The following is a 20,242-nucleotide window of genomic DNA, read 5'->3' as shown; positions in this document are numbered from 1 at the left end:
GCTGCGAGTGTGTTCGGTAGATGGAAAAGAGCGGAATGTATTAATTAATTTATTATTCATATTTCTATTTTTACGCAAAAATGCTTAAATAAGTGGGGATGACGCGTATTGCATGTTGTTTTTGTTGTAAATGAATCTAAATTCACGTAATATCCACTCCAGTGCAGTAGACGGCGGTAATGCTGCTTTGTATGCCGGTTGCCACGCCATTCAAATCCAACCTATGAATCGACAAGAAGAGGTAGGGGGCGTGGCCGGCCGATCTCGGGTCCGGTGGAAGCGCATGCAAGCTCATGTCACCGCTAAACATGGAGCCTGCCAGACGGAACGCAGTTGTCCTCTCGCTTCTCTGCGGCTACCTGTGTCGAGTGGCGCCGGCCACCGAGTTCTTCTCTACGCTGACGCTGTTCAACAGCGAGCTCCACAAGCAGGGGTGCAGCTCGACGTCCGACTGGGAAGAGTACGCGGCGGACTGCGGTAAACGAAAAAGGGGGAGAAAAACGGGTAGCAATGTGTTGATGAAATTCTGAACGCTACGTCAACTAGCTAATGCTAACATACCGTAGCGAGTGACCGCAATGCTTTTGACAGACCGCCGGCGACCTTATTTTTCCTAGAAAATTAGAATGTTAAACAACTGATTTGGTGTGATAATCAATTGTAGATGATATTGTAAATGTTGGGGGGTAAAATCTGCAAGTGGCAGTCTCTTTAGATTTTACATTAATTCTAATTCCTCAACCCAATTTAATTTATAGAGCACTAAAAAGCAACCATAGCTGCATACGAAAGTGCTGTCCATAAAGTGTCAGACGTAAAAACAAAGACAGTTAAAGTATTAAATTAATAAGATAAAGTCAGTGTCAAGTCTACTGCTTTTCTTTCTTATGGGTATAGAATTAATAATGTCTAGATTTTTTTACTCGAGCGAAACTGCTACTCCTGTGCAGTGGTGTTCCTATCTTGTAAGGTCAACACTCTTTGTTTTCTTTGGTGCAAGCGCTTTCAAAATGGTTGATGTTGAGACTTCCTCAAAAGGAGATTATTTATCAGAAAAATGCCTGGCAAACATATTCACGCTATACTTAAGTCAAAATATTTGTACTACGTTACTTCCTACGACTGAGAATAATGGTCTAGGTAAAGCAATTTATTTGGGTCCTAAATGTCCATCATACTGTATGTCTCTTTTCAGAATCATCCATTTTGCAGCTGGATGATCCAAACTGCGAGGAGGGCAGCAACCAACCCTGCGAGTCAGTTTACTCGCTCAACGCAGAGAAAATTCTTGTGAGATCACGCACCAGAAAAATACTTCATGCAGCATAAACGTGTCATCTAATCTGGAAATGTCCTTTATTTTTTTATAGAATCAAGCCAAACTATTTATTGAGCAGAAGAAAATTCCCTACCCCGTTAAAAATGTCAACACAAATGAGGAACTCGGTATGTTGTCCTAATTGAGCCTCTTTTGCATCCTGATTAAGCACCTCCATCTTGTTGTGTGCTTTTTTATTTTTAGCCATTGGCTACGTTCTGATCGGCAACGGCCTCTATGATGAAGCCATCAAACACTTCTCCCTCCTGCTGCAGGTACCTCCAAACACCATCTAATCATAATCTCAAAATCTGAATTATGCTGCATGTTTTTTTTTTCTTTCCTTTTTTGGCTGCAGAGTGACCCCGAGCTGGTCAGCGCCATTTATGGCAGAGGGATCGCCTATGGCAAGAAAAGTCATCAGGTGAGCGACGTAAAGTTGTTTAATTGGTGCGGTTTTTTTTTTGTCATTAATTTATTATTAACTGTAAAATAAATACATGTAAATTTAAAAGATGTGAGACTTCCCTGGATGTGCACAGGGCTCACTTTTTTTTTTTTTTTTTTTACATCTGCAACAATTGTAACTGCTGTTGCTTTTTCCCCTGCATCCGCCAGGACATCAAAAATGCTGACCTGGCACTATATGAGCTCACCAGAGTCATCACACTGGAGCCCAACTGGCCTGAAGTATATGAACAGAGAGCAGAGGTTAGCTGCCGCTTACCCTCACGGAAACAAAAGTTCCTTTTTCCTGACAAAAAAAACTAACAAAAACACACATTTTACCCCCTCGTTCAGCTATAACAACATTGCCGAGTCTGTCTGTGTATGCGTAGATTTTGTCTCCTCTGGGACGTATCAGCGAGGCTCTGGCAGACCTGACCAAAGCCATCCAGCTACAACCATCAGCTCGACTCTACAGACACAGAGGAACACTACTCTTCATCTCAGAGGTCTGAAATACAATACACCAAATGTGTGTGTTTACATAAGTGGCAGGCTGTGCAAATTAGTAGTCGGGACTTACTTGACTTGAACCACCTCTTAATACCACCTAGTGCTTCACTCAGCAGAGAAAACGATGCCTCCCACCGCTGTGTTTTTTTTCCATATATAAACAATATTGACCATCACCCTTCATTTCCACCAGGACTACGTGGCGGCGGCCGAGGACTTCCAGCAGTCTTTGGAGCTGAAAAAGAATCAGCCTATCGCTATGCTCTACAAAGGCCTCACCTTCTTCCACAGAGGCATGCTCAAGGTGCTGACTTCAATTCAAATTTGGAAAAATGTCCTTAAACAACTTTTCCGGAGATCCAGAAATATTTTTTTCTAAAATGAAGGCCCCAATTATGGTTAAAAGTAATAATAATACAATTGCTACTTAATCCTTAAATCCACCATTCATGGGTCTTAAAATTAACGCAGAGCTCTGTTGTATCCTCAGGAAGCCATTGAGACTTTCAAAGAGGCTCTGAAGCTCAAGTCTGACTTCATCGACGCTTACAAGAGCCTGGGACAAGCCTATAGGTATACTAACTTCCTGTTGTCCTTTTTTTGCTCGTACGTCTGAACCTGTTTCACTCCCAATTTTTCATCCAGAGAGTTGGGCGACTTCGAGGCGGCGATGGACAGCTTCCAGAAGGCCCTCATGCTGAACCAGAACCACATCCAGTCTCTGCAGCTCCGAGGCATGATGCTCTACCACCACGGCTCCCTGCAGGAGGCTATCGGCAACTTTAAGGTGGACCCACAACTACAAAGTGCACACGTTTACGCAAATGTGAAACGGCTTATATAGATAAATGCCCTATCTTCTGTTTCAGATCGGGCGCGGCCATTTTGCAGGATCTTTGTGTGAAAGAGGCCTTGTCAAAATAAGATAAGATATCCTTTATTGATGCCCAGAGGAGAAAACAGGAGTTAAAATGCCATATGCACCTTTCGGAATGGCATACAGGAGGTCTATAGAGTTTTTATTCCCTTTCATTAATAGGTCTACATTGTATGAAGTTGTTTGTAAATGAGAGAGAGGAACTTGATTTTGCTATGAGATTTCTAACGCCTGTTAGATTGTCTGTTTTGTTGGTGAGTAACCTCACATTCCCCGTAATGATCATCGGATGGGCAATCTTAATCTCAGGTCCCATTCAGTCCTCTCTCTCACATTACTTCATTTCAGCCATGTTTATCATGTTAGAGGCTAGGAAGTAGCTCCTCATAAATAGAGGGGGGAGATAAAATTAACACAATAATGCCAAATTAGTTTTTTTAATTTCAATGTTGTTGTTGTTTTTTTTACTTCTTATGTGATAATCGTGAGCAACTTCACACTCAGTCCACACTTCATGCATCTGATTACTCTCACAGTTAGGAGTTGATGCACCACTTTTCAGCCTCTTTCACACAGAGATCCCACAAAATGGTGGCATTAGAGCTTTATAAGATGATCAGAAATGTATCAGTCGGTGCCTTTCACACAACCCTAGTGGCTTGGCACCAAGAGGCCATCAAAGCAATATTTTTTATTTTAGACAGTGCTTCAGCCTGAGCACATTAACAGCCAACCCGTGAGTGAGTAATGGACGATTGGTTCCCTAATAAAGTCCACAAATTGCTAATATATGAAGAAACGTTGTGCCCTTGCGCACAAACGCATCTCATTTCGTTTCAAGGCAAGTGACCGTTGTGTTTTCCCTTCAGAGGTGTCTGCAGCTGGAGCCGTACAACGAGGTGTGCCAGTACATGAAGGGCCTGAGTCACGTGGCCATGGGGCAGTTCTACGAGGGCATCAAAGCGCAGACCAAAGTCATGCTCAACGACCCGCTGCTGGGACAGAAGGCCAGCTCCGAATACCTCAAAGTCAAATACCTCCGAGGTGCGGGTGCCGTCAATGCGGCAGTCTGACGTTCCAGATAATTTTTAGTAACACTCGTGTAATGTTGCTTCACCCAACCAGAGTACTCTCGCTACCTGCACTCCCACCTGGACGTCCCGGTCGCCGAATACAACGTGGACCAGGACTTGCCGGGCAACTTTAAGAATCACTGGGCTAAGAATCTGCCCTTTCTTATTGAAGACTATGAGGAGCAGCCCGGCCTGCAGCCGCATATTAAGTACGTGTTTTTTTTTTGGGTAGCTTTCTCAGTAATAATATATAAATCCATGAATGTACAATTTAGTTTAAATTATCTTGATATAACATCTCCCACTCTTAACTCATTCACTGCCATTGAGGACTATAGACGTCAAAAATTCATGTGAACTATTTCTCTTAGTTAAACAATTCATTTCATTAATTTTTTATGAGAACCTATATTTTTTATTGTACATTAATAACAGATATAAAATTATCATGCGATTAATTATGATTAAACGGCCCTTATTTATTTTTCTTTTTTTAAATTAGCCCCGTCAGGCGATTATTCTTTTTTTTAATTGTAATTAATCACATGACTTCACTAGTTAACTCACGATTAATCACAACTTTTATATCTGTTCTAAATTTACAATAAACATATTTTTTCTAGGTTTTCATACTCTTGTTAGCAAAAGTGGATTTTTTTTTTAAATCTAATAGAAATAGTTAAAATGAATTTTTGACGTCTATAGCCGTCAATGGCAGTTAATAATTCTGCGTTTTGTAATTGTAGTTGCTTCTAGAATAAAACCAAATCTTGCAATCAGTCAGCTACTCTTTTCTTCCCTATCAGGGATGTGCTGCCACAGAACTTTGAGTCCTACAGCAGTGACGTCCAGAAGCTCATCTGCACGGCCGACCATCTGGGGGCGATGATGCAGTACGACACGCCGGGCTTCTTGCCTAACAAGAGGATACACCGAGGTGCCCGAAAATGACCTCTTGAGCACTCCAATGAAATGAGGAAATAACGGTATGTGTTTTGCTGCTGTGTGCAGCCATGGGCCTGGCCACACTAGAGGTGATGCAGGCCATGCAGCGCACGTGGAGCAACGCCAAAGTGCGCGTCAACGGCAAGACCAGGCAGATGCAGTGGAGGGACATGTTTGACATCGCCGTCAAGTGGAGGAGGTAAGAAGTCTAAACGAGGTTTGTAGGATTTTAGTGTTTGTGGATGAGCTGGGCTCTTATAAAAACAATTCTTCTTCTGTCTGGAGGATTGCTGATCCTGACCAGCCGGTTCTGTGGTTAGACCAGATGCCTGCCAGGAGTCTCAGTCGTGGCTTCAACAATCATATCAACCTCATCAGGTGAAGGCAACACCCATTAACCTCTTATTCGATGCACTGTGTTTTCTCAAATTCTGTCTTTTTTTTTTCTTCCCCTTCTTCCCACAGGGGCCAGATTATCAACATCAGATACCTGGCCTACTTTGACAACATCCTGCACTTCATCAAAGACAGAATACTGGTCTACCATGGGTGCGCGTTCACATCACAGCTTTTATCACACATTCCATTGTTTGCTTTCTTCAGCCGGAATCGGTGGTGTTAAATTTGCGTATCTCCTTTCTTGATTTTGGAGAAAGAAAACAAAGAAACCAGACGAGCAACCAGAAATTTATCAAATAAAAATAATTTGGCGATTAAATTTTTTAATTGTAATTAATCGCATGACTTCAATAGTTAACTCACAATTAATGACAAATTTTATATCTGTTCTAAATGTACAATGAAATATATATTTTTTCTAAGTTTTTATACTCCTGTTGACATAAAAGGGGATACATTTTTAAACTAATAGAAATATAGCTGCATCTTTTAGTCATTGATAGTCATTTCATAATAATTCCAAAAATTGAGTTAAAATTAAAAAGATGTACTGTACTATAAAAAAAAATGATTGGGATCTTGATTTGTGTTGGTCATTTTTCTGCCACTGGATGGCATAATTGCATTTGTAAGACATTGGTGACGGCTCCGTGCATTTTACTTTTCATATTAAGAGCTATCTAATCTTTAACATGAAATAACTTAATAATTTGTATTATTGTAAAATGCTACTTGACCCCAGTCCCCACAAATATATGCAATATTATTACATTTATTACTGCAAAATTTTAACGTCGTCTTCTGCATTGGGACTGGAATTCCCCCAGTACAGGCTTTCCAAGTAAGGGGCGGTCATTAATCGCGCGTTAAGAAAATGAGTGGTATTAAAGGAACTTTAAATAAACTCAAAATGAATGCACTAATTTTGACACCCCTAAAAATAATACCTTAAAGACTTAATAAAATATAAAAATAACACACTCTTGTGAACACCGTTTCATCTCTATGAAATATATATATTAGTTTTAAATTGTTATGTTTGAACATTGTTTTACAATTTAATAGTCTCACTACACCGTTATTCCCCCCCCCCCCAATTATATGAATTTTAAAGTTATATAACCTCTCCTCCATTTTTGCTAAAACACTTTTTTTCTTTCATAAATTATTAACTTTGTGTATGATTTGTGCTGTTTGAAGTTTATCTATATGAACCTCCTATCATTAAAATTTGACCAGGGCGTACAACCCCAAAGGGCTGGGAGAGGTCCGCCAAGCCCTGGAGAACGTAAACAAAGTGGAGGATCTTCTTCCTATAATGAAGGTAAAGATGAAATGAGGGAAACGGTGGACCCGCAGTGTTGTCGTCATGCATTTGCAGCTCATGTGTTTGTTTCCTGAAGCAGTTTAACAGTAAAACCAGAGATGGCTTCACGGTCAACTCCAAAGTGCCGAGTATGAAGGACCCGGGCAAAGAGTACGACGGCTTCACTATCACCATCACGGGAGACAGGTGACCGTGCCTTATCATTATCGTTATCATTAAACTCTCTTATTGCCATTTAATATAAATATATCACAACCTCTAGTTGACCATTTTTAACATTCCAGAAAATCCCACTTTTCCCACACTTAGACATTAAAAAAATACGAATGAGATATTCAACCAAAAAGTTACCAGTATGTCCAATTTCAACTTAAAAAAAATAATATATAAGGACAATTTGGGAATTATTGGTCATATTCTCAATAATTGAATTCATTACACATCATTTATGTTCTACATCATCTCTTCAGCATTCACACGATAGAAAGGCGAAATTGCAATCTGTAGTTGTTCTTGCCATCTTCCAGGGTGGGCAACATGTTGTTCTCAGTTGAGACGCAGACCACGGAGGAGCGCACGCACCAGTACCAGTCGGAAATCGAGTCCATCTACAGGGAGCTGACGACCAAAGGGAAGGTCTTCATGCTCTCCACTGAGTTTGCGGTGCGTTTCCTACCACAATCTGCAGCAGCGTGCTGTAAAGAGCATATATTGTATATTTCAAATCAAGTTTGAGTGTTTCGGGGGAATTATTTTAGATGTTAAATCTGCATTGAAAGTTGTAGGTAGTAGTGTCGAAAGTACTATTTGCATATATGAAAAGTGCACATATTAAATGAGATATTTCAAACTGATATATTAAAAATGGAATACAGTATATATATTTTGTAGCCTAAAAGTCCTTTTAAAATAAGACACGCTAACACGGTACTAAAAAACAATGATACTGTTGCTGAGCCGTTTTAGTTCAGCAATGTAATACTAATGAATAATTTTTTTTTTTTACTGTTGTTTTTCACCTGACCGAGACAACCTTTGCTCTTTTGCAGGACGCTGACGCCGTGTGCAACTTGATCCTCTCGCTGGTTTATTACTTCTGCAACCTCATGCCACTTTCCAGAGGTTCCAGGTAATCATTACCGACGGCCACCCAATTCTGTTAAAAAGAAATCAACTCCGTTTAGTCATTTGAATGAGTTGAGCTCAGTAGAGCGCCTAGGTCCCAATGGGTCACATACATGATTTATATTCTCCATACGAAAAAGAAATCTGTACATTTGCATTTTCTTCTGTGCGGTCAGCGTGGTGGCCTACTCGGTCATGATGGGGGCAGTGATGGCCAGTGGGAATGAGGTCACTGGTCGGATCCCCAAAGGAAAGGTAACAGAATTGAAATGTAATAAAATATATTTTTTTTTATCAAAATGATGATTCAAATGAGGTTGTGTTAATTTTGTTGTAAGCTGGTGGACTTTGAGGCCATGACGACACCCAGTCCAGAGAGTTTCAGTAAAACAGCAAAGAGCTGGATGCACTTCAAAAGGTGAGCTGAACGAAATGTGCATTATAATAATAATAATAATAATAATAATAATAATAATAATAAAGCGTCATAATAAACTTACTCAACTCTATTTTTGTTTTTCCACTCCAAAGTTTACCATCTTGGTACCAGAATCTGCCCTCTGTGGCCGAGACCTTCCCGTCCATCAGAACCATGATCGAAGTCCTCAACGCAGACTCGACGTCACAATGTTCAAAGAAGTCCTAGCACAAAACACACAAGAGTTTAGTTCAGGACGCGTCTTATATTGGTGGAACAAAAGGAATGACTGAGGGTTCACAAATGATTGATGATAATCGAACAAAAGTTATATAGTGAAAGCGCTAAACATAAAACGGATTGTCATGGCCATACAAGTGTAAAAAATAAGTTAACTACATTAGCGAAACAGCACAACATTGAGTTTTAACGTTAAAAGACTAATGTGAGTTATGTTGCATCTCATTTTTTTTAACACGGCAGAAAAGAATTGGCAATGCGTAAAAAGCACAACATTCTGTTCCTGCGCACACTCCAAACAATTTTTGCCAAATTCTAAATTGAACCACCTCAGCAATTGACTTTAGAGGCATTTCGTGACTATTTGCGTTCTCAAAACGAAAAGCGGCAACACCTCACGTCAATTGCCATCCTGCAGGTTTGTAGCGAGAGAGAAAAAAACCTCAGCACAATTAGGTTTGAGTTCACAGCACATCTTGTCTAAAAAAAACCTGACATACAGTGGAAACATACCTTTTTTGTTTGTTTGTGGGCACTCTCGCACAAACACAAAGTGACTCGCACAAAAGAAGAAAAAGCACATCGGTAGAATACCGCTACTTCAATGAAGTCTAATTTAATGCAATGTTAAGGTGAATTGGTTGTCATGGAAAAATGTTTGTGTTTGGACAACTTTAGTTGAGATTGTTAAATGAGGTTAAAAAATACAATCCAGTTTTATGTTAGAAGTTGTTTGTTTTTTTAAAGTGATGTTTACACATATTCTACTTGAGTATAGGGAAACTTTTTCATAGTCTGGGACATGTTAATTTATTGAAAAAATCGGATCTAATAAAAAGGTTATTATTATTTATGGTGGCCATTTGTGGGTGAAAAGTTTTGGGTTGTTGCTAACAGTTCCCATGGTTTTGTTTGGCCCTCTTGTAATCGCTGTTTAATTAAACATTCATCGAAACTTTTTTTTTTGGGGGCGGGGGGTAAAATTTCTGAGCTTACATATGTTCATTTAGCTTGGGGGCGGTTGTCAACAAGATAAATCATCTTTGTTTAAAGTATCAACCGTTGCAGCGGCGAAGGATGTTTTTTTAAACCACTCGTGCAGAAACTTGCAGGGATTTTTGACTGAATGTTTTTCAGCCAATAAACTGGTTGACCTGGATGGGTGTGTTTTGTCACTTTTTTTTTCTAGTTGGGAAATTGCTGCATGCACGGAATATTCAAGCAAGATGACATTTGACTAAATTGATTGCAAAATTAAATATGGCCTTAAAAACTTCTGTTAATTTCATCTAATAGTCAAAAATTTAACCATTTATTATTTCTAGATTATAAGCACAATTTGCAATTTCTTAAAAAGAAAGAATGCAAAGGAGCATGCAAACATCTGGAAAAAATCTCCTTTGGCGTTTGCCAAATGTTACGATCTTATGGGGCTGCTCTAATACTGTTCTACTCTAATTGATGCCATTTCTGCAATTAATCTGCACTGGTCAATTCCTGCTAGCCTTCAGTCGGTGATGGAGGCTGTGATAAATTATACAATTATTTATCTTGCTAGAGAAGCTACAATATACAATATTTCCTTACATACTTGTTTCTACTGCAATGTACGTTGTATCCTAAATTCTCCTTTAGTCAAGTGACTGATGAACTCCATAATGCTATTTATGTCAAATACTACCCCACAAAGCTATTGATCTATTTTTTTTTCTAAATAACATAAAAACGTTATCCTTAAAATTGCACAATATAAATATCAAATACAAAATAAAAGCCATACCCCCAATAACCACATTGTAACAGCTTTACAATGTAAGAGACCCTATTTGGAGATGTTGTTTTTGTTGAAAAGTGGCAATCATATATTTTAATTACTTGTAGGCAAAAATACTGTATTATAAAAATGCTGTTTTTCAATCAAATGCCTCACCCTTAACTTTAAAATTGTGATAAAAACAGTAAAAAAAATTCTACCAAGTAAATATTCACAAAAAAAAAAGTTGGGAAACACTGACATTTATTCAATATTTGTTTAAAAAAATCCTTAACCATCATAATTTACAACTGCTAAGAATGATGGTCACAATATAACGATTTTTGTAAATGATAGTAAATGCAGTTTTCCTTCTCACCTATAGAGGCCACTAAATCCTGCCGTTAGCCCTGGGACTGACGGAGTGGAGTCACGTGATTTGCCGGAAATGCCTGCCCCTCACGTTTGTTTTGAAAGTGCGTGTGTTTTACTGTCGGACTAAAGTACAGTGCTCTGCTGGAGTCTCGAGGAAAAGGCTGCTGGTCATGGAGGAAGACGTGATCCCGGAGGAGGAGAACCTCTCTGCCGCCTTGAAGCAGCTCGTCAGCCTGGGCAATATGCTGCTACAGCAGGCCAAGAAGGATGCGAAGGGTAGGACGAATAAAGTGGTTTGGGGCCATTTAATGGAGCTATAACGAATTCATAAACATGCACAGCGTACATACAGTTGAAATGTATTTGAGGAAATTCATGTTATTTAGCACCGAAAATATGAAACACATGGAAACCCACAACAAAGGAATTTTTTGTTTATTTTAATTTCTCTCCACTAACACGTCCAAACAAATGAAGTTTCTGTGTTCTTTTTTTTTAAGTTTCCATGGAGGACTTTGTCCCATACAAAATTGCCACTTTGTTGGGCCTGGTCGCAGCCGGAGCAGATTTCTACAAAAGGTAAGCTTCATTCTTTGTCGTGGTAAAAAAATAAAATAAAATTAGTAAAACTAATTTAAAAAGTAAGTTTTGTACATTAAGGGTGTGTTTTCTTGCTGTTGGGCAGCATCGGAGTGAAAAAGAAGAGCGAAGCTGAGGCCGCCTGGCAGAAGTTGTATCGGTAAGTAAAAAAAAAATGAACAAACAAATCAAAGGTCGCAGACATGTAATTATGTTAATTTGCCACTTTGTTTCAGTGTGTACCAGGTTAAATTGTCACCATGACAACATTTATTAACATACAGTTTTGAAGTAGATAATGGTTTGTTTTCCCAAACACAAATACGCAAGCAAAACAAACGTTTTAAAGTTGTTTATTTGGTTGAACTCCAAACCATGTTGCACTTTGGAGGTTCCAATCCAATTGAAATAATCAATCATCCCAAATAATTTGTGATTTGTCTTTTCACAGCCATGAAGCTGTGAGAGAGCAGGTGGAGGAGCTCCTCCAGTTCCAGGTTAGTACCAGAAAATGCACACTCTTTGTACCGCTGCTTCTGTATGAACGTAGCGTGTGTGCATGCGTCTGTACAGCGCGACTGGGACGCCTTCCTGGAGCATGTGGACCGAAGTCTTCAGTCATCGTGTGCTCCTGTGACGCCAGGAGGGCAAACGGCGGACATCTTTAGCCCTGAAACTTTGTTGACCGATGGACGCAGTGGAAAGTTAGTGCACCCCTCTTAATCCTAACGCTACATTAGTTAGCCGGCTAGCTCCAGTTAGACAATTCAACTCAATTAGCTAACTTAGTACACAACTGTACATTTTGTCTATGAATCTAGCTTTGCTCGCTAGTATTTGCTAACCAGTTTACTTAACTGTTAGTTTACTTTACAGTTTAGTTTACTTACTGTGTGTGTGTGTGTGTGCATAAATAAGTTTAAATGTGTTCATGTTGCGTTTGAAGAAGCGTCACCCTGGATCAATACCGTTCACCGGGTCAGAAGCTTCTGCTGGTCCTCATCAGACACTTCGGATGACTGCCGTGACGTGACCACGTGGCCGAGCTGGAGGGCAGCCTGGTTAGTTAGCCCAGAAATCACAAAATAATGATAAGAAACGTGATTAATATGAAATGCTTTTAACTCATTCACTGCCATTGACGGCTGTAGACGTCAAAAATGTATTTGAACTATTTCTATTACTTAAAAAAAAAAATCCCCCACATTTTCCCCCCACTTTTGTTAACTAGAGTATGAAAACCTAGAAAAAAAATATTGTACATTTAGAACAGATATAAAATGTGTGATTAATCGTGAGTTAACTATTGAAGTCATGCAATTAATTACAATTTAAAAAAATTATCGCCTGACGGGATTTAAAAAAAGAAAAGATTATTAAAAATTAGGGGCATCAGGCGATTAAACATTTTAATCATAATTGAATCGCATGACTTTACTAGTTAGCTCACGATTAATCACAAATTTTATTTCTGCTCTTAATGTACAATAAAAACATTCTATGTTTTCAAACTCTTGTTAACAAAAGTGGGGAAAAAAAATGTTAAACTAATAGAAATAGTTCAAATGAATTTTTGACGTCTGTAGCCGCCAATGGCAGGGAATGAGTTGATGTTTTCCTGCGTTCTGCAGGCTGCCCTGGAGGCTCGGTCTGTGCGGGTCGTGGTGGTGTCTTTTGGCGCACTGGAGGGGGCTCGTTTGTGGCTGCAGCAGACTAAATGCTCCTTGGACTTAGTACTGGATCCGCACAGGAAGGTTCGCAAGCCATCACAAATCATCTTGTTGTTACCAGAATTTGATTACAGTTAGGGCTGGGTGATCACGGTCATCAATTTCATCCATTTTATTAGCGTTTATAATTGAAAAAAAAAATGTTTATCTCCGTCTGTAGTTAAAATCACGACTGCACTACGTCCTCTAACAACATTACTGCCAACAGAGAGGATCTAGTTTACAAAATCACAGTGTTGCAAACTTTTACGACACGCCTAAGGGGTATTTAAAAACACTGGTGACTAAACAGGCATAGGCACATAGTTTTCCGTGTGGCTATAACGAAGCAAGCCAAAGACGCTGACAATAATTCTAACTTTTGTGGGGTGGAAAAATAATTTTAGTATAATGCGTCTTAGCCCTAATTCCAGCTTAATAGTTGTCTTCTTGGTCTTAGATCTACCGAAGCTTTGGGCTGACCTCATCCTGCGCTAAAGTCATGAACTTTGACTCCATGCTCCGGTATTCCGAGTACCAAGCTGCCAACAGAGATTTCCCAGAATTCCCCATGCACATGCTGGAGGACATCTACCAGGTACCGAAGAAGCTAGCTAAGTTTGTTTGGGTTTTATCCGACTCTTGTGGCTGTTAGCCAGCTAGCTTTGTTAGCCAGTTGGTGAGTTTGATAGGCAAGTTCATGCCTTTTAGCCAGATAGGTATTGTTATCCGCAGTCAACCACAGCTAGTCAGTTATGTACAGTTGTCCTGTTTTACAGCAGTTAGCTAGCTAGGTTTTAGTTAGCCAGATTGACAGTTAGCCAGCTAGGTAGAGTTTGTTATTCCGTTAGCATTCTTATCTTTCATCAAGCCAAAGTTATAATTAAGGTAAGTATTTGTAAGCCACTCAGCTACATTTAGCCAGTTCGACCTATATCTCCTAAACTACAATTAGCTATTGTTAGCCACTTGACTACAGCTAGCCATTTAGGTACTGTTAAGCCAGGTAATGTTAAATGCTAAAAACAAATATATCTTTCCAGATGGGAGGCGACTTTCTGCTCAGCGATACAAACAAAGTCCTCCTTTCCCACCCCAGCAAGTACCCGATGGACCGCCCCACTCTCAGCGACATCCTGCGGACAGCATCCGGCTCGACGGAACTAGTTGCGCAGAAAGTTAGCGGTAGTGGCTCTCCGATGCACGCCCATGACGTCACGCCTCCAACTCACAACACTGTGAAGAGGTGCGACCGATGCAAAGCTGCGCGGACTGGCCGACCGTTCGTTGCTGTCAGATCCTTGCTGTAAATTAAACATGAATGATTATGAAAGCCATTTGAGGTGTTATTCCGTATCCTTAATATCGAGCGTAAGGTCCATGTACTAGCACACTAATAGGATAACAACATGTTGCTATTGTCGTGATGCTAAGCTATGCACTAGTTGACATCTGCATTGCCAAAGTGGCACTATTAGTGGAAAAAAATGTCACTATCACAAATATACCATAGTTGTTTACAAATGCGCTTAATTGTTTTTCTAGTGAGGACAAAGTAAAAAATTGAGGACATTAAAATTTTCATTTTCACAAGCAAAATGGTACCCATCTTATTTGAATTTGGCGCCACTGTGTGACCATAAAACGTAATAGTTTCTAGCTTTATTTTCAAATGGAAAATCTTAAATAAATATTTTGACCGTGTACATTAGCATTTATTGTGCACTTATTTACAAAAAGGTGACTATTAAGGAGGCTTAATGGTGTCAGAGCACAGATTCAGCCGAGAAACACGACAGCCAAGTAGATATAGCTAGCCAGCTAGTAACTAGCTGCTAGTTTCCATTTAGCCAGTTCATCTTGGTTGGACAACCAGGTATAGCTAGCTAGCTACTTAACTGGGTATTGTTATTCAAATAGCTTGTTTTGCTACTTAAATTTTTTTTTTCAAAATGGATGCTTCAAAACAGTATGGCTGACTTACTGTTCAATTTTGGACATGGGTCCTTGAGACTGTCGTGCGTCCTGTTATGGGTAAAGATTTTTTTTTAAGAACGTCCCAAAAATCCTTGAATCATGGGTGGGCGTTGTCTGTGAGCAACTTTGACAGTAAAAACACACTATTTCCTCACTTTCCTTTATTTTAATGTGCGACTTCAAAATCACAGAATACAAGGCGAGCACACATGCATGGTAGTCCTGCAAACCAGTGCATTAATATCAGTAAAATAGTTCTCTAAGTGGCATTTAGAACAAGTCACAACACCGCCTTGTATATCACTCAGATGATGCAACGCGGTGCTAACTCGCGTGTGATTGGTCGACACATGGCTACAAAAGTACCTGAAACACTCATCCCAAGATAAATGTGGGCTATAAATAGCAACGGAAAAGCCATAAGGTTGTTTACTATGCTGTTGCCATGACTACGTTTGCTAAACTATAATATTTTGGCCCCCCAAGTGGAAAGAAAATGCGGTAAGATTTTCAACATTTGTTCATAAGAAAGAAATTGGCTCTCAATAGATTAGAGAAAGCAGTTAGCATCTAGCTAACAAACCGCAAAGGCTTTACGGCATTTTCACATGCACTAGCGATAAGCAATTATTGTACTAGTTAGCTAACTCCTAAACAAAAGCTTCAGTTGTTGCACTTCCAAGAGAAAACTCGCTAATGACTGTGAAAATGGCGCTCGCTAACACCAATCATGCAAATAGATGCTGATGGAATTGGCAGGACAAAAGTTCGGAAAAGGAGTCAAGAGGACAGGCAGTGTTAAGCGCGAAGTGTTCAAAACAACAAACCAAAAAAAGGGCAAAATTGGGGCATGTGATTGGATGATGAGAATGTTGTTGGTGAAGTGGCGATGACGTCATCCAGTGGGCCCCATCTTCACTGCCGGGTTTACCAGTTGTCCAGGAAGTCGAATCCTGTCCTCAGGACATTGTTGCCGGCGTTGTACTGCAAGGACAGGACATTAGTCATTCAGATGATTAACATTTTTTTGGAAAGATTTCACTTGGTCTTCTATGTTTGAAGCCGGACAAAGTATGGTGACAAAATAACGTTAGAAGACACACTGAAACTGCCTTTAAAAGCTAACATTGAAAGCTAACTTCTGAAGCTAACGCTAAAGCTAACGTTAAAAGAGAAATCTGGAGATAACATTAAACACTTAAGTTAGCGATACTGTTGGAAGCAAACGAACTTAACATTCAAAGCAATTTTGGAAGCTAACGTTGGAGCTAATGTCGGAAAAAGTTTGTCTTCAGAAGCTAGCAGTGGAAGTAAACCTTGTAGCTAACAAACGGAGGTTTAAGGTAACTTGAGAAGCTAACATTGGCGGCAATGTCGGAAGCTAAAATTGAAGCTAACATTAGAGGTAAGAGAGCTAATGTTACTTGGTTCCTTATCGAAACAGTATGCATTCAACCTCACCTGGGAGTAGACAGGACTGCTAGGCGAGGCGACATCTTCTCTTTCCTTGTTGCTGGGGGGTGTGGGGCTCTTGATAAGGGGGCTAGGAGTGGGGAAGACCTCATCCACGGTGTAGCTGACAACCGGCAGAGTGCTCTGCGACCGCTCCCAACCCGCCACCGACGACGAGACGCTGAGCGGAGGCACGGGGCTTGGCGAAATAGAGATGGCGGCGGGAACTGGGGGTGCTATGACGGGAGGTTGCGGCGCGGGAGGTTTGGGCGCCCGTTGCTTGGCCGGCCTGGATAGTGCCAGAGGGTGGGGGTCCAGTTCCGGTTCTTTGGCGGGGAAAGATGTTTCCTGTGGAAAAACACACACTGCTGTAATAATTGCTGGATTAATTTAAAAAAACAAATTTAACCTAAAAATGGTTATGGAACATTTCAACTGGCAGATTTTGTTCCCCTCGTTTTTTCACAGAACCCCCCCTCTCCCCCAGCTTGTGCAGTGTCTCACCTGGCGCAGGTACGAGGGCAGCGACTTCTCTCCTTTCTCCAGGGACTTGATCTGACTGGGCGTCAGTGACTGGAAGTCGGCTTGCTCGCCTTCCAGTCGCGAACGCTCGGCGCTAATCTTCCAGAAAGCAGACTCCTCCTCGGGACGCCTGCTCTCGCTCACAGACACCTTGGTAAGACACAAAATATGACTGAGTCAGCGGTCTGTTTCACCTTGCGCCAACCTCCTTTTTTGTTTGTTTTTGAATAGTAGAAATTCTTTATAAGAGAATAAAAACTCCTATTTGCCCTTTTCTCCCCTCTTGTCAATTCTAACATGGAGCAGGCCAGCATCTTCGCATGACGAAGAATGCATGCAAGTAGATGACACTGATTTAATAAATTCCTATTAACTCATTCACTGCCATTGACTGCTATGAACGTCAAAAAATTATTTGAACTATTTCTATTAGTTTAACTTTTTTTCCCCACTTTTGTTAACAAGAGGATGAAAACCTAGAAAATAAATTATTGTAAATTTAGAATAGATATAAAATGTGTGATTAAACGTGAGTTAACTAGTGAAGTCATGCGATTAATTACGATTACAAATTTTAATTGCTTGACGCCCAAATTTTAAATAATCTTTTTTCTTTTCTTTTTTTAATTCATTCACTGCCATTGACGGCTATAAACGTAAAAAAATAATTTTAACTATTTCTATTAGTTAAACATTATTTCCCCATTTTTGTTAACAAGAGTATGAAAACCTAGAAATTTTGTTTTTAATTAATTTATATATTTTTTTAAGAAAATATTATTAAAAATTAGGGGCGTCAGGCGATTATTTTTTTTATTGTAATCAATCGCATGACTTAATCGTGAGTTAACTAGTGAATCACAAATTTTATATCTGTTCTAAATGTACAATCATTTTCTTCTAGGTTTTCATACTCTTGTTAACAAAAGTGGGGAAAAAAAAGTTCAAACTAATAGAAATCGTTCAAATGAATTTTTGACGTCTATAGCCGTCAATGGCAGTAAATTAGTTTTTTTTTTGTTTTTGTTTTTTTACGGTTTTGTTGAAAAACACCTCCATTTTCCTCCAAAGGCTGATGATATCTTGAAAAGAATGCTGTCATTTGCGTTGATTATGTAGGAAAACCAGAGAAATATACTTGATGCAAAAACCATTCAGTACCTTGGCTCCGGTTGCACTCTTTTGAGTGGAGTGAGGGGTCTTTGCGGCTTTGGTGTCTCCTTGAGAGACGGGAATGCCCTGGTCGGGGCCTGGTGTCAAGCTGAATTCCAGTTGGCTCTGAAATACGACGATAAGGCTTAAAGAACGTGTCCAAAGGGTAATTGTCCCCATCCCGTCATATCTTTAGTTTTATGGAGAGTATAAATTATTGTACAATAATGTAATCCTCATTTTACAGTAATTAAATATCATGTTTACCTTGGTTTCCCATGAGAAGGGGGCTGAATGCTCATCTTGCCATGTAATATCCTGTACACAAAAAAGTTATGTCATTTTAATGCACACGTTATTTAATTAAGTCTGGACTACGAAGAGGCTGACGATGGCTTTGTTCAGAATAGTTCACTCCCCGGTGACTATTTGTGAACCGAAATAGTCTGATAGAATAAGTAGGGAATAAACATTTACACCCGATCCTCATCTCCCTGGTACTTTGATTAATCCCCAGGATATCTAATTGTGTACTGACTTTTTGAGCACTGCTACTTTCTCTGCATTCAACACGTGTCGGGGTGCACCCGTGGTTTAAAAAAAAAAAAAGTCAGTTTGTCTTAAGCTTAGCTTGCCAACCTATGTCTTCACAGTATACTTTGAAAAATACATGACTGAGGCTGGGTGACATATTTTCCTTCCGCTTGGCATCACTTCAGAATTACATTTCACAGACATGTCATGAACCTGAAATATGGTAGCCTATTTGTGAGTTAAAAAACAACAACATCTGGGGCAAAAAAAAATGTGGGAGCTAAATTAACATAAATTAAACTTTGATGCCAAATCCTACTAACGATTAGAGGTGCGATTATTTGTTATTTATTTTTGATCATGTCTAAATTGTTCAGAGACCCAGTTTGGTTAAATGAACCATTTTTCTTTTTTTATTAAAATTAGTTGCAACCCTAAAATATTTTGTATACAGTAGTTCACTTATAAATCAAATGAAAACTAGTTTTGCAACTACTTGGGTGCTGCTAATATACCCGAACACATTACTTATAATTTAAATACATTGCACAAAATCCATAAAAACAAAACACTTATTGTCATATCAACTTGGTAATTTTAGATAACCGATCAGTATGTTTTTGTTGGCTGAAAACAAACACGTCGGCCTCCAATATGGCGGTACGTGATGCCACTAGAAAACAGGAATAATTTATGCTCTCTACAATTCTCGAAAAGCATTGCAAACTTACAAACTCACTACAGTATATAGTGAACTATTAGTGGCTAAGAGTGATTTTAAACAAAGCCAGTCCAAGGCAGAAACTACAAGCATTTTCCACTGTCGCATGGCTAAAGGTTAGCAATGGAGCTAGCATGGCCTAAACTGTTTATTTCTTGTTCTTAATTCCCACGTTGATATTTTCTAGGCACCTCTTCTCCAAAATGCACGATCTTCTGCCCGGTCTGTATGAGGAGCTTGGGGTAGCAGACAACTTCCTCCCGGTCCACCCGGTGCATCGCATATCGGGCTCGGATGTGCGGGTCCATCATCCAGTTGTCGATGGCGTTGTCCTGCTCTTGCGGCGACATTTTGTCCCACGTCGAGCCGTGGTCGTTTTTTATTTTCTCCCGCTCCTGCATGATTTTCTTGGCCATAGAGTTGATGGACGAGAAGTATTGTAATTTCTTGTCATCCATGGTGTGGGCCTCGAACCCCGCGACCGACGCGGCGGCCATCTTGAATGTCTTCCAGCTGTTTATTGTTGTGGGAAGGATAACGTCACTGAGTGGGCGGGTGTGGATGTTTCAATGACTTCATGTGAATTCCAATTTTATTTCTTGATTTTTTTTTTGGGGCAACGTGCTCATGGCTAGGCACAATGCTAATGGTTAGGCACTAAAACAAAACGGTGTAAAAACGTAACTAACACCCAGTTTGGTGTTCGTGTGCCCCACTAGTTTTCGTCTTACGAGATGTTGCTTGGACCTCATGGATACTGTACAACGAAACGAATTGTATAACATC

General features: G+C 39.8%; 3 protein-coding genes across 4 annotated transcripts; 2 read left to right on the top strand and 1 right to left on the bottom strand.

The window, feature by feature from the left end:
- The first annotated feature begins 233 nt into the window (after nucleotides 1-233).
- ttc13 (tetratricopeptide repeat domain 13) lies at nucleotides 234-9,841 on the top strand. Of its 2 annotated transcripts, none has more exons than XM_086061081.1 (23): nucleotides 234-477; nucleotides 1,196-1,290; nucleotides 1,371-1,446; nucleotides 1,523-1,593; nucleotides 1,677-1,742; nucleotides 1,937-2,029; nucleotides 2,158-2,274; nucleotides 2,472-2,582; nucleotides 2,769-2,851; nucleotides 2,924-3,065; nucleotides 4,025-4,199; nucleotides 4,281-4,437; nucleotides 5,035-5,165; nucleotides 5,240-5,372; nucleotides 5,459-5,551; nucleotides 5,639-5,722; nucleotides 6,812-6,896; nucleotides 6,979-7,085; nucleotides 7,427-7,562; nucleotides 7,949-8,028; nucleotides 8,201-8,279; nucleotides 8,363-8,442; nucleotides 8,556-9,841. In XM_086061081.1, exons 1-23 carry the CDS (start codon nucleotides 294-296, stop codon nucleotides 8,668-8,670), a joined length of 2,493 nt encoding a protein of 830 aa, XP_085917207.1. In that variant the 5' UTR covers nucleotides 234-293; the 3' UTR covers nucleotides 8,671-9,841. The 2 variants fall into 2 exon arrangements, with proteins under 2 accessions (XP_085917207.1, XP_085917206.1); XM_086061080.1 differs by having other exon boundaries at nucleotides 6,976-7,085.
- Nucleotides 9,842-10,868: 1,027 nt separating this feature from the next.
- On the top strand, nucleotides 10,869-14,435 carry selenol (selenoprotein L). The gene is made up of 9 exons (XM_086060686.1): nucleotides 10,869-11,086; nucleotides 11,311-11,389; nucleotides 11,496-11,549; nucleotides 11,841-11,886; nucleotides 11,963-12,093; nucleotides 12,336-12,450; nucleotides 13,021-13,143; nucleotides 13,559-13,696; nucleotides 14,142-14,435. The coding sequence occupies exons 1-9, from the start codon at nucleotides 10,981-10,983 to the stop codon at nucleotides 14,406-14,408; spliced, it is 1,059 nt and encodes a 352-aa protein (XP_085916812.1). The 5' UTR covers nucleotides 10,869-10,980; the 3' UTR covers nucleotides 14,409-14,435.
- A 786-nt stretch (nucleotides 14,436-15,221) lies between these two features.
- c18h1orf198 (chromosome 18 C1orf198 homolog) lies at nucleotides 15,222-19,992 on the bottom strand. Its single transcript, XM_086060687.1, has 6 exons — nucleotides 19,648-19,992; nucleotides 18,469-18,519; nucleotides 18,211-18,327; nucleotides 17,032-17,199; nucleotides 16,537-16,875; nucleotides 15,222-16,059 (listed from the first exon to the last, which is right to left on the bottom strand). The coding sequence occupies exons 1-6, from the start codon at nucleotides 19,951-19,953 to the stop codon at nucleotides 16,003-16,005; spliced, it is 1,038 nt and encodes a 345-aa protein (XP_085916813.1). The 5' UTR covers nucleotides 19,954-19,992; the 3' UTR covers nucleotides 15,222-16,002.
- Nucleotides 19,993-20,242: the final 250 nt, after the last annotated feature.

Source organism: Leptonotus elevatus, chromosome 18, assembly GCF_054856555.1.
Source record: "Leptonotus elevatus isolate MCC_2025b chromosome 18, RoL_Lele_1.0, whole genome shotgun sequence".
Classification (NCBI taxonomy): Eukaryota; Metazoa; Chordata; class Actinopteri; order Syngnathiformes; family Syngnathidae; genus Leptonotus; species Leptonotus elevatus.
Note: the sequence above shows the minus strand (reverse complement) of the source record. Positions and strands in the feature narration are given on the sequence as shown.